The 12,646-nt window shown below is 46.3% G+C and overlaps 1 protein-coding gene across 3 annotated transcripts in view; it reads left to right on the plus strand.

Annotated features, from left to right (window-relative positions):
• Positions 1 to 12,646, plus strand: part of LOC146860955 (uncharacterized) — a 54,945-nt gene that overhangs the window by 11,015 nt on the left and 31,284 nt on the right. For all 3 annotated transcript variants that reach the window (XM_085644930.1, XM_085644929.1, XM_085644931.1), the window contains exon 2: positions 9,138 to 9,236. In XM_085644930.1, coding sequence (XP_085501056.1) covers positions 9,149 to 9,236 — 88 coding nt within the window. In that variant the 5' untranslated portion in view covers positions 9,138 to 9,148. The remainder of the gene's footprint in view (positions 1 to 9,137; positions 9,237 to 12,646) is intronic.

Consider the following 12,646-nt stretch of genomic DNA (forward strand, 5'->3'; position numbering starts at 1 on the left):
GTTTGGTCTCAGTGGATAACGTACGTAACGACTTTCAGTTGCCGCATGGCTAATATTGTCTCAAGGATTTTGACCTCCATACTCAGGAGGGAGATTGGGCGGTATGAGTCACATTTGTCCCTGGGTTTTCCCTTTTTATGGATGACCACAATAGTAGCAGTGCGAAGATCAATTGGGAGAATCCCCTCTGCATATGCATCCCAATATAGAGCCAGAAGATGGGGCCAATGAGGTCTTTACTTTCTGTAAAAAATTCGGCAGGGACCCCATTCGGTCCAGGGGTTTTACCAGATCCTAACCTATTTACTGCTTCCCCGACCTCTGTCCGTGTTCTATCTTCCTCTAGTAGCTGGACATCCTCGTCTTCTAGCCCTGGGGTGGTGGTATCTATGAGGTAATTATTAATCTCTTCAGTTGTACAGAATGATTTGTGATTGTAGAAGTCTGCGTAATGTTTAGCAAATGCGGACAGTATTTGTTTGTCCGTGTTGTGTATCGACCGCCTATCATCTACAATGGAGTCGACCCATCTGGCCTCATTTTCTTTTTTGCTAAGCCAGGCCAGTAACTTCCCGGCCTTGTCACCCACCTCATACAGACGATGCAGCATCGCTAGCCTCAGTTTCCTATCCTCTCCCTGAGCCAGTTCACGATACTCGATCCTTAGGGCATCTAATTATCGGGCAATCAATGGGTCAGGCCTATCTAGGACTTTCTTTTCTAGGGTTAATAATTGTCCCTCTATTCGTTCTATGTGTTCTCAGTCTTTCTTTTTTCTCTCAGACTATCCAGTTTTCTGCCCTGTTCTGCAGCACTGTTTTATATTCCTCCCAAAGTGTGATCCCAGAATCCACTGTGCCCAGGTTTTCTTGGAAATAGATTTCGGTATCAGTGCGAAGCCCCTTTAGAATCACTACCTTTTCAAGGTCCCATGTATAAAGCCTCCATGTAGGCCCAGATGTTCTGATCTGTTGCCCCAGCGAAACCAGCAAAGGCGAGTGGTACGTTAGACCCTTTCCAACTACCCCATCTCCCGCCTGGGGACAAACACGTAGTCCAGTCTGGATAATACTCTGTGTGCCCTGGAAAAGTAAGAATATTGTCGGGCATTCCGGTGTTGGAGTCTCCATATGTCAGTAAGCCCCATAGAGTCTGTAAAACGGTAGAGGGGGTTGTGTCTGTGTTTCCCTCTGACCTAGTGGACCGATCCGTCCCTGTATTGATGACATAATTGAAATCCCCCCTATGACGTGGAAGGACATGGGGGGGTCTCGAGGGATGTCAGCGATTTTAAGGATTACACGGGCTTGTAGTGGAGGCAGTGAGTATGCGCAGATGATAGCTTTGTTGCGGCTGCCCCAGGTTCCCGTTACCCCAACGAATCTGCCATCTGGGTCAATCCAATTGCATGTCGTTTCGAAAGGGGGAGATTTTTTGATTAAAAATAGCGTCTCCCCTCGACCCGTATGTAAAGCCAGCATGTGCCAAGACATTTTATGGTGCCCTCCCAAGGAACTTGCATTGTGTCCCCAGTAAATGTGTTTCTTGTAACAAGACTACGTCTGGTCGCAGGTGCTTTATATACTGGGTGACCAACCCGCGTTTGATTCTATCTCTCAGTCCATTAACATTCCAGGTTAGGACCGAGACAACTTGGTCTTCTATGTGTGGGAACATGAGTGTCGTGGCAACAGAGGTGCGGCCCCAACCATGTACCTATTCCTCCTATTGTGGGTCCCTCAGGGTATATAAGTGTGGATGCTAGGTCCAGTGCAAACAACATAAACAAGTAAAAAAACAATCCCTTTCTGTCCCCCAGCCCTCCGCCCCCCACCCCTGTTCCCCTTTCCACTACACCCAAACCCATACTAGTGTAGGAAAAGCTAGAGAGGTCTGTCGCCCACCCCCTCCAAAAATGACAAGCATTTGCAATGCAATAGGTCTCGCATTAGGAAAGTTTGAGCTTTTTGTATTGTAAATTGACTAATTTTTTATTTATGTGTTGGTATTGAAAATATTGAAATTACTAGCTTTCTCATGTACAATGTCAATAGTGCCTGTGTGTGTGAGCAGTGGGGCTGTGTGTATAAAGTGCCTAAAGTTGCAAGAAAACATATGGTTTTTTAAATCCTTAGACGCAGAATTAATGTAGCTAATGTTATCGACCTTAGAAGGATGAAAAGGGAATGATCGCGGCATATATTAACTTTGTAAGCGCAGAAAGCGTGCAGGGCAAACCTTATTATTTTGGTTGTTTGAGACTCAGATCTGGGCAAAGCTGCAAGAAAACACGGAGGGGGAGGGCGGGGGAGAGATAGGCGAGAGGCATGTGTGTGTGGCAAACACTGGTGGGGCTCAGAGCGTTCTGTTGCTGCCTTGTCTTGTATTTCTATGGTTCCTTAAACCCTTAGAGGCAATTCTTTTATTTTAACTAAAAGGATGGTAGTTAAATGGTGTTTACGGCAGGATGGTCGTTAAATGGTGGCTACCGAGAAGCTGTGTGCTGAAAGGCAAAGAGAACACGGGCATGAAAGTGAAAGGGAGGATGAAAATGGAATGAGTGTGGCAGGATGTTAGTTAAATGGTGGTTACGGGGAAGCTGAGTGCTGAAAGGCAAAGAGAACACGGGCCAAAGCTGGAAGAAAACACGAGATGCAAGAGGCATGTGTGTGTGTGGCAAATACTGGCGGGGCTCAGAGCATTTTGCTGCTGCCTTGATGTCTGTGTGTGTGAGCTGTGGGGCTGTGTGTGTGAAGTGCCTAAAGTTGCAAGAAAACATATGGTTATTTAAATCCTTAGACACAGAATTAATGGAGCTAATGTTGTCGACTTAGAAGGATGAAAAGGGAATGAGCGCGGCATATGTTAACTTTGTAAGCGCAGAAAGCGTGCAGGGCAAACTTATTATTTTGGTTGTTTGAGACTCAGATCTGGGCAAAGCTGCAAGAAAACACAGAGGGGGGAGGGCGGGCTGTGTGCTGAAAGGCAAAGAGAACACGGGCATGAAAGTGAAATCGATGGATGGCAATGCGTCCGTGAGACTAGCCCTGTGGTGGGGGAGGGACAGTTGTGAGAGGCGCCATGAGGAAACAATCTCTCGGCATGCGGGGGCGGGGAAGCGCATTGCAAGCGGGGGAGCGGACCCTTTGAAGTATGATGCAGAGGCTGTGGCTACACGTGCATGCGCCAGTGGGCTGAAGCGCTTCCCCCAAACGGATTGCATGGCGGCACTATACACGTGATCGTGCGCGTGCTCGCCATGCAATCCACTTTTGGGAGCACTTTGAAATGCCCCTCTTACTAGAGTCTCGCATAGCGATTGCGTAAACGCAATAGCTAGGCGAGACCTAAAAAAGGAACTACCCTTCCGCTATACAAACCCTTCATCAAGGATAAAGGGAAATGGTCTTTGGCGGGCCCTGCGACAGCACTGTTCCTGAATTGTACCGCCAGGCAGGGTGTGTATCAGGGTCTCAACTAAACTAAACTGTTGGGGCTTGCTGGCCCTTGACTGGGAAACAATGCCAGGTTTGCACATTTTATGTGTATAGAGTCTGGTGGGTCATTTATCTCTTGTGGGCGAGAGTCGACCGCCCTCGGCTCCACCCTCTATTGCTGTGATCTCCGCCACCAAGGGGTGGGTGCTGTCATCCCCAGAGGATTCTCTCAAGTTCCCCAAATCCACCTGTGTCACGCTGGCTAGACCTGTTCGTTTCATTGCCATCCGCGACCTCAATGCGTGTCGTCTACGTGCGCCCCAGGTTTTTTGCTGGGTTTTCTAAGTGCATAGGGCGTCGCCGGACTCATCCTCTTTGTTCCGCTCTGACTTCTCCTGGTTCTCCTTTGTCGATCCGTTGATCTAGCGTTCCATGTTCTGCCCTTACCCCAGGTCTGTCGCTCTGGGGGCGAAAGATCGACCACTCTTCAATCCAAGCCCATACTTCCTCCGGCGTCTGGAAAAACTGCGCCCTGCCGTTGTATATGACTTTCAGCTTTGCAGGGAATAGCAGCATGTATAGAATTTGTAGTGATCTTAGTTTAGCTTTAGTAGAATCAAGTCTTTCTCTGCTTCTGCACATCTCTGCTATAATCAGTCAAGATCATGATCTTAGAGTTTTCGTGTCTAATTTCCCCCAGCCTGCGTGCCTCTCATAGGATCATGTCTCGGTCCATGAAATTAAGGATTTTTGCAATAATGGGCCTTGGGTGAGCCCCAGGGGAGGCCTTGCATTCAGGGCCCTGTGCGCCCGCTCAAGAACAAAACCTGTTGAGAAGTGTTCGGGCAGGATAATGTTTTTCAGCCATTTGGTCAAGAACGCAGGTAGATCCATTCCCTCCACGCCTTCCAGGAATCCCACGAAGCAGAGATTATTTCTGCTGGCATTGTTTTCTGTGTCGTCCACACGCCACTGGTATTTTGGAGGTCTGCCACAGCTTTTTGTAGATCCTTAACCGCGTCTTTGACCTCTAGACCCAGGTCTCCGCCTCCATATCTCTCTCCGATACATTCCTCAGCAGCGTAACCTTGGAGCACACCTCTCCGATTTTATTTTCTAGTGCCTCCCTGGAAGATTGAATGGCCTTGAGTATGGTGGCCGCCTCCGATATGGGCTGCGTAGCCTCGTACGGGGTAACCACTTTAGTATATTTGTCCATTTTCCCCTGTCTGGGGGGCTTCGGGTCCTTTTCTTTGGTCATCATGGGGTAGGAAGTCACCCCAGTACCGCTCCCCACCCCAAGTACTTTTCAATGGTGTATGAGGATCTTGCCAAATCCAAAAGTGTGTTCCACCCCGCAGACCATGCATCTATGCAAGAGGGGGGGAGGAGAGGAGAAGCAGCAGTCACACCATCTCCCAGGGGGCTGCTATCAAACTCAGATCCTCGCTGTGGGGGGGGCGCACCTATGGGCATACTCTAAACCTAGCACGCCCTCACCAGTCTCACACGAGGCACCACTGCAGAGATACATCCAAGCTAGTCCACTCAAGGCAGGGCTCCTCCCCGTCTTAATCAGCGCAGACCAGGACAGTGGTCCAGAGGCACGGGGGCAGAGAGGGCAGGCAATAGCTCAAGGTCCTATGCACCTTCGTGGCGTCGGTCACCTCACGACACAGGCCCTCCCAGGACCGAGAGGCACTCCACACCTCACTGGGCACTCACCGCAATATCCTTCGGGCCCTGCTCCGGCTTCGCCTGCGTACTCCAGGCTGGTAGACGAGATCAAAAGGCATAGGTGCTGAGACGTGCAGGGCCCGACGGGCCGTATTCAGTCCCCTCGCTCCAATCCAGCCGCCACTGGACTCAAAGGCCCAGCCGAGGCGAGAGGGGCAGGATCAGCACACACGCCCCGGCCCCCACCACGCACGGCGCTCCGAGGGTCCCACTTCCTCCAGGGACTTCACCTGAGTAATTGCACACCCAGCAGGGGCGACAGGCAGAGGTCACACAGGCCTGTGTCCCAGCGCCAGCAAGGCGCGCCGGGATCTCGTCTCCTCGCAGGCCCTTCCCCCTCCTCTAGGACCCAGCGGGGTCCCGCACACCGACAAGCCCCAGCACCAAGGGTAGGCCTGGCGACGAGCCACAGATCCTCGGGCACGATCGCTGCTCAACAGGAGGTAGGCAGGATCCTTTGCTGGTGTCTCCCGTCCGCTCAGCACTTCTGGGCCTCATAGGCACCCGTCCGGCATTTTTCGGCTCCGACAAGTGAGCGCGTGGCTTGTCCGAAACACCTCCATTGCACCGGTCTCCGGGGCTAGGGTTTTCCGCTCAGTGCCACGGGGGTGTCGCAGGATAAGCCGGATCGAAATCAGTGGTTCATAGCTGGCAGGATGATTGAGAATTGGGGCTCCGGTCAGGAGTTCCGGTATTCAACATCTCACTTGGCCATGTTCTTGGCCACACACACCAACATTAATAATTGTTAATGTTTAGTTTTGTGTCATAAAATTGGTTTATTAAAATTGTTGGTTGTTAAAATTAAAAATGTATTAGGAGATAATTTGCGAGGGAGCCCCCGAAATTATGACTACCTAAGGGCCTCCACAGGGTTTAATCTGGCACTGTCTTTGTTTCTGTGCAATCGGTTCTTTTAAACCTGCTGGTTTTTCTACTCATGACTGTTGATTTTCTCTCCTAGTTTTCCCTGCACTGTGCTTAGCCCAGCAGGGGCAACCCCCCAGCCCACCTCTCCCCCTTTTTGTGTCTTTAAAAGTAAAATATAAAAAGAGGCAAACTACACCTTCGAAGGCTAAGCAGAGTGTGTTTAAGAGACTGCTAAATCTGCTTTATGGTTTAAACAGTGTTTGGAAAGTGTATGTAGCACTTATATTTGGCTAGAAAAAGTGATTTGTTTAAGTGCGCAGAAAGCTGTATTTTCAGTGCTTTTAAATTTAGATTTGGGATTTACCAGCTGGCTAAAACAAGTCCTGGTAAGAGTGGATTGAGCCTGTCTGTATCCAAGGAAATTCTGACCTCAGGAGCAGCTCTCCCTGCCACCTGGCCATCAGCCAGTGCTGGAGGTCACACGCTCCTTATTTAAGTTTACTATTGGATGTTACATCTGTGCTCTGATTGGCTGCTGTATCTGGTGTTTCAATTGGTTTTAGGATTAGTGTTCTGATTGGCTGATAGGTATAGGGTTCTGATTGGTTCTTGGGGCTAGAGTTTCTATTGGACCTAGGGCTTAGGGTTTTTTTCTTTATGGACCTGGTTGCAGCACTTCTGACCTGTGTCCAAACAAACCTTCAAGAAAATTATTCTACTACCTCTGCTGCCACACCAGTAAGAAGAATCACCAACGATCCCTTAATCATGGGAATATTTTCAGAAGATCTAAAAAAGTTATACATCCAACCATTACTAAAGAAAACAAACCTGGACCCGTTTAACCCCAACTACAAACCAATTAAAAATGGACCTCTCCTGGGCAAACTCATAGAGCAGCATTCACCCAGATGTCACAATTCATTTTAGATAATTCCATACTTTCAGACTTCCAAACAGGATTACGTCCAGGAAGAGGCTCAGAATGTGCCCTCATTGCCATCAGGGAAGACCTTAAGAACACAGTTGACCGAAATGGGTTTGCTGCACTACTTCTCTTGGACCTCTCATCTGCTTTGACATGATTGACCATGACACTCTAATACAAAGACACTACGAAGCCGGCATAGAGGGGACTACTTTTGATTGGATCCCATTCAACCTTCAAAAACAGAGCTTATGTCACCCATATCTCCCCTTTCTCATCCAAACCGTACTTCACAAAACCAGGGGTTCCTCAAGGCTCTATCATCTCACCCATGCTTTTCAACATCTACATGAAGTCATTACCGGCACTGATCAATCAATTTCACCTCACATGCTATAACTATGCAGATGACACAAAAATACTCCTTAAAATGGAAAGCCCCAAAGACTTTGGAAACAAATTTTCTGTTGCCTCAGAGCCGTGGATCAGTGGATGACATGGAGCCATCTCAAATTGAATGTTTCCAAAACAGAAGCGATGGGAAAAAGTATGACCCACTCGCTGCCTGGCCTGACGATCTGGGAACTCCGCCTAAAGTATCAAAGGAAGCAAGAAACCTCAGAATTACCATGAACTCCAAGCTATCAATGAATGCCCCAGTGGACAAACTAGCTTTGTTAATATAAAAACTCTGTGGCGCATCTTCCCTTCCCCTTGCATTTCCACACAAGGTCCAGGCTACTATCTCTCTTGTTCTGTTTAAACTTGATTACCCCAATAGCCTCTACTACAAATCATCTTTAACCACTATGAAAAGACACCAATAGATTCAAGCTCTGTTGCCAGACTATTCTTACATGTAAAGTCACAAGCCCACATCTCCCCTGCCTTGAAGGCCCTACATTGGTTACCGGTTGCCAGAAGATCTATCTATTTATTTATTTACAGGTTTGTATAGCGCCTGAATCACCCCCGAAGGGATATTTCTGCGCTGCGGAAATGCAATAGGAGGCTGACGGAATAAGAGTCTAAAACAGCAGTTTTTAGAAGCCGTCTAAATTGAAGATGGTCTGGACATTGCCTCAGAGGGGTGGGGAGCTGATTCCAGTACAAAGGAGCAAGGTATGAGAAGGCTTTCCCACCCATCCTAGACTTCTTGACCCGGGGAACCAGGAGAAGGGATTTGGTTCCTGAATGTAGGTCCCTAGTAGTGGTGTAATGATTGAGTTTCTCGGCAAGATAGGCAGGGCTCATGCCATATACAGCCTTATGAATGGTGCAGCAGATTTTGAATTTAATAAGCTTGCGCACCAGAAGCCAGTGGAGCTGTTGAAGAAGAGGGAGGGAGGCTGTTCTGGGGGGGCATTTAAGACCAGACGTGCCTCGGTGTTCTGGACTACCTGCAGTCGGCCCAGTGAGGACTCCTTATCTGAGATCAGTAGAGCGTTGCAATAATCCAGTCTGCTTAGAACCAGTGTCTGAATGAGGGTTTTCCGTGTGAAGTCTGGAAGAAAAGGAAAGACTCGCCGCAACAGACCGAGCACATGGAAACAGGAGCCGACGGTATAGGTCACGTGGTCCTTCATAGTCAATGCCTGATCTAGGCGTACACCCAAATCATAGCTATCTACAATTGCATCACTATTAAATTACCATTTTTTAAAATAAAAACAAATAAATTAACTTGTAATACAGCAACACTTGAAAGTGTGAGTTTATTAAATACAACTTAAATCTATATATATTACCTTCCTTATACATTTAAAGCTTCCATGTACTTATGTATCTTTATTACTTTACTTCTAATTTAACATCCCCAATGCACTACCCTATATCTCACCCTATACCTCTCTCAATATATCCTCTAGCCCCACTCTCTGACTCCTCTCAAACCTCATTCTACACTCTCCAATTATTTATTTAATTTTCTCTCTGCATCGTCCCTAGAAATCCCCCCTTATCCCGCCCCACTGCAGTTACCTGCATGGACCGCGGCTGTGCACTACCATATACCTCTCGCAGTATATCCTCTACCACCACTCTCGGACTTATCCCAAACCCCATTTTATTACTATGATCTTCAAAATAACCCTTTCTATTCTCTTCCTTCCTCCACCCTTCCTTGCATCATCTCATACCTGTTTTGCTTTCTTTGGCTCTGTTAGGCTTGAGGGAAATGGAGTCAACAGAGAAATGGGGCAAGGAGAGCCTCTGCCTCAAGAATCTGGAGAAGAAGCTGAGCACCAAGAAGAATGGGGTAACAGGTGAGAAGATTGCTTTGGCACTTCTGAAGCTTGAAAGCCCAAATGTTGTGGTACTGTGTGGAGCACATGGCAGCTCTTGTGGGTGCCCTTGATTGTTTGAGTTCTCTCTGTTGTGGAGATGGTGTAACAGCTGCACAATTAGCTCTTTCTAAGTCAAATTCTCGTGCATATCCTGTTGCTGGTTACCACTGCGATTTAAGGCAAAGCAAAGGTGCTCTGGTTTTACAAAGATGCCACTCACTTAACCATCACTGCTCAGATCATAAGGATTAACAGAGAATATAACTTTATCATTACCCCCTTCTACAAAAAAATCTTAAACTATTATAACAAGTCTGTGGAGTTGAAGAACCACAATTATATTTCTGTGTAGGGGAGTTCTACAGACTACTTATGTTTCCAACATACATCTAATAGAATCTCTGTATATGAAATTGTATACACCTGCGGAGGTAGTCCAGTTGCTTTGGAACACCATCTGCATGATTCACTGTGTGGGGGCAAACACACCAGGCGAGGCCTCTCCAACTATCAAACTGTGTTTAGATTCCTGTCTCCAGGCATGTCTGACGATCCAGCTGACATTCTCTTTACAGGACAGGGTGTCAGATTTTTTTCTGGGGATGTCCTTCACAAAAACGCTGAATGAAATATCCTGCCCTGTCTGTTTGCTAAACATTTATTCATAGAGAGAACCCACCAAAGCATGAGCGAAACATAGGAGAGCACTTGTTGTTGTCAACTATTACAAAGAAGGTTAGATTATTTACTGCCACCCACTTTTAACTTGGAGCTAGTTATGTGATGCAGTTTACCATTTGTGGTGTCCCTTTAATGGCAGTCTAAATTCCCTTAAGGTTGATGCAACATCCAAGACTGGGCTTTTCATTGGAAGAACAATTTAGGAGTTTCATCCTCTCCTAATGTCCTCCATCCTGGAGTTATTTGTCCATGCCTTTTATGTCAACATCTCTTACCTTTGGGAATGTCCTATAGTCAAGCTTCCTTAATGACCCCCAGCCAGTGTAGCATGCTACAGTTTTGATCCTGAAAGTAGTTAGTCTCACATTGATCACAACCCCACTCACCCCCTATGCCACTATCCGGGGTGATTTGTGATAGTTGCTTTTCACCTTTTAAATATGATTCAGATTGTTATTTATGATAAAATCTTAACGTTTACAGCTTTATCTGCTGTATGGGTGGCTGTATGTAGGAATATTTTATACAGAAGTACCATCTTATATAAATATTGTGTCCCTAAAGGTATTTACAACAATTTTGTCCCATTAGGTGTAGATTTGTTAACGCCTGTGGGTTTAAATTGTTGTAAATTCTTTAAGAAACAATATTTATGTTGGAAGATATTCTGGCAATGGTATTCTGATACCACAAATCTGCTTTTTACGTGGACTACTGATTTGGGGTCTGATTTTGGTTAATCTGAAATGTTCCACCTACAATATTTGAAAGTATGCATATATCTGTAGTACCAGCTCTTGCTTCTCAGGTTGCGGCTCCTTCCAACTCTGGAATCCATTCTTCCAACCCCATAGCAAGACATATATGTTCAGTATGGTCGTTTCTCCCATAACATATATAGAGATTTCACATATCTTTCGTCCTGTAATTTATACTGATGTGCCTTTTGTGTGGGAGCTTGTTGTTAAAGCTCCTAGAGGGCATTGTGCCTCAGTCCGTTCTATATGCAAAATCAATACGTTTGCAGGTATCCTCTACTTCAAGTGAATTTGCCTTTCCCTACCCACTCCAGATTTGCTAAGGTGTACTGCTCCCAGAAGTTCCCTCCATACCAGGGTTGTGTATTATATATATTTTTTAAATATATTTATTTTTGATTAATCACACTAATGGTACAACAAGCATTGTCAAGAACACAATTTACATCTTGTTGATATCCAAACATCAACATACAGTTTCACAAGAATAATATGATGTGTGTCCTAGCATTAACACATAAAGTATATTCCAGCACTTATATGTTACACCATTTTCACATTATAACAAAATTATTTGTGGGTGCTCCCTCTCAGCTGACAGATGTAGGGTTCCCTTTCCTTCCCCATACAGTCTCTCATCACTGTTTAAGCGACCTCCATTAAGCAGAGCGGGGTCTGGGACAAGGCCACCTTGTGTTTCCTCCAAACAATCAGATCCTCCTTCTCATCTCTACTGGACATTTTAAGCTACCTCCTCAACTAGAGCCCACTCCCTAGTGCCCTTATCTATGCATCTATACTGAAGCTCAATGAAGCCAGCCATTGAATAGCTATATGCCATTTAGTCAACACCAGTGCCAATTGCAAACATTTGTATTGCATTTTTTTGTTATATGGTCTGGCAATGATGCTCAATAAGCAGCTCTCCGGAGAGAACTCAAAACTGACACAGTAGCTCTACATAGTCTCTCAGACACATATCTCCAAAATTTTGCAACTTCATTGAAGATCCACACAAGGTGGTAGAAGGAAGCACAACTCCGCCTACACCGTGGTCATGCGGCAGACCTGCCAGGATACATTCTACTTGGCTGCAACGGGGTCAGATACGAATGGTGGAGATAATTAAATGCAGCAGTTTGAATTGTGAATTCCAAGACCCCCCCCCACACACCAAATTACACTCCCCTTTCCATTTTGGATCTGTGAGCATCCCACCAGTATACCTCTCCCATCTGTTTTGACACCCAAATTTGGATTTGTCTTGGTCTGCCTTTAAAGCGTTATACAGCAGGATCATAGGATTACTTCCAATGCCCAGCGTCAATAGAATCCTATATAATTGTGACTTGAGGTGTATCAGAAAAGCCAATCCACATCTCTCTGGAAGTGGCAGCAAACTTAACAAATGGGAGAAACTGTCCGGGACCCACCTTGAATGTTTCCTGCATTTCTTGAAAGGTAATACAGACTTCTCTTGGTATAGATCCCTTAGCATGTGACAACCCCCTCCCCGCCACTGAGCCTTCCTGTCAGTGAACCAACATATCCGTGGCTATATGCTGAAATGGCTAAAGAACCCAGATGTCTAGGTCACGGGGAAAAAGGGAGTAGTTTTAGAACTCTCTTTACTCTGCGTTCCTCTAACCTAGCTGTTTGACATATTATATATAGGTAATCCCTGGGAATATGCACCCCTCTCCAAGCAGTTCCAGCATTGGGGTGTCTCTGTATGTTCACTTGAGCAGTTTCTTCTCTCAGCTGTCATCGGGTGTTAAACACTTTGCTGCACGCTGTAACTGTGCTGCTTAATAATAAAGTTCCATGTCTGACAGCCCCAATCCACCCTTAACTTGATTTTGCTTTAATGTGGTTAGTGCTACCCTGCTGTGTTTACCTGCCCAAACAAGCGAGACAAGCATAGAGTTCAATTCTGTGAATGTGGCAGAA

The sequence above is a fragment of the Triturus cristatus genome, chromosome 3_1 (assembly GCF_964204655.1).
Source record: "Triturus cristatus chromosome 3_1, aTriCri1.1, whole genome shotgun sequence".
NCBI classification, from domain to species: domain Eukaryota; kingdom Metazoa; phylum Chordata; class Amphibia; order Caudata; family Salamandridae; genus Triturus; species Triturus cristatus.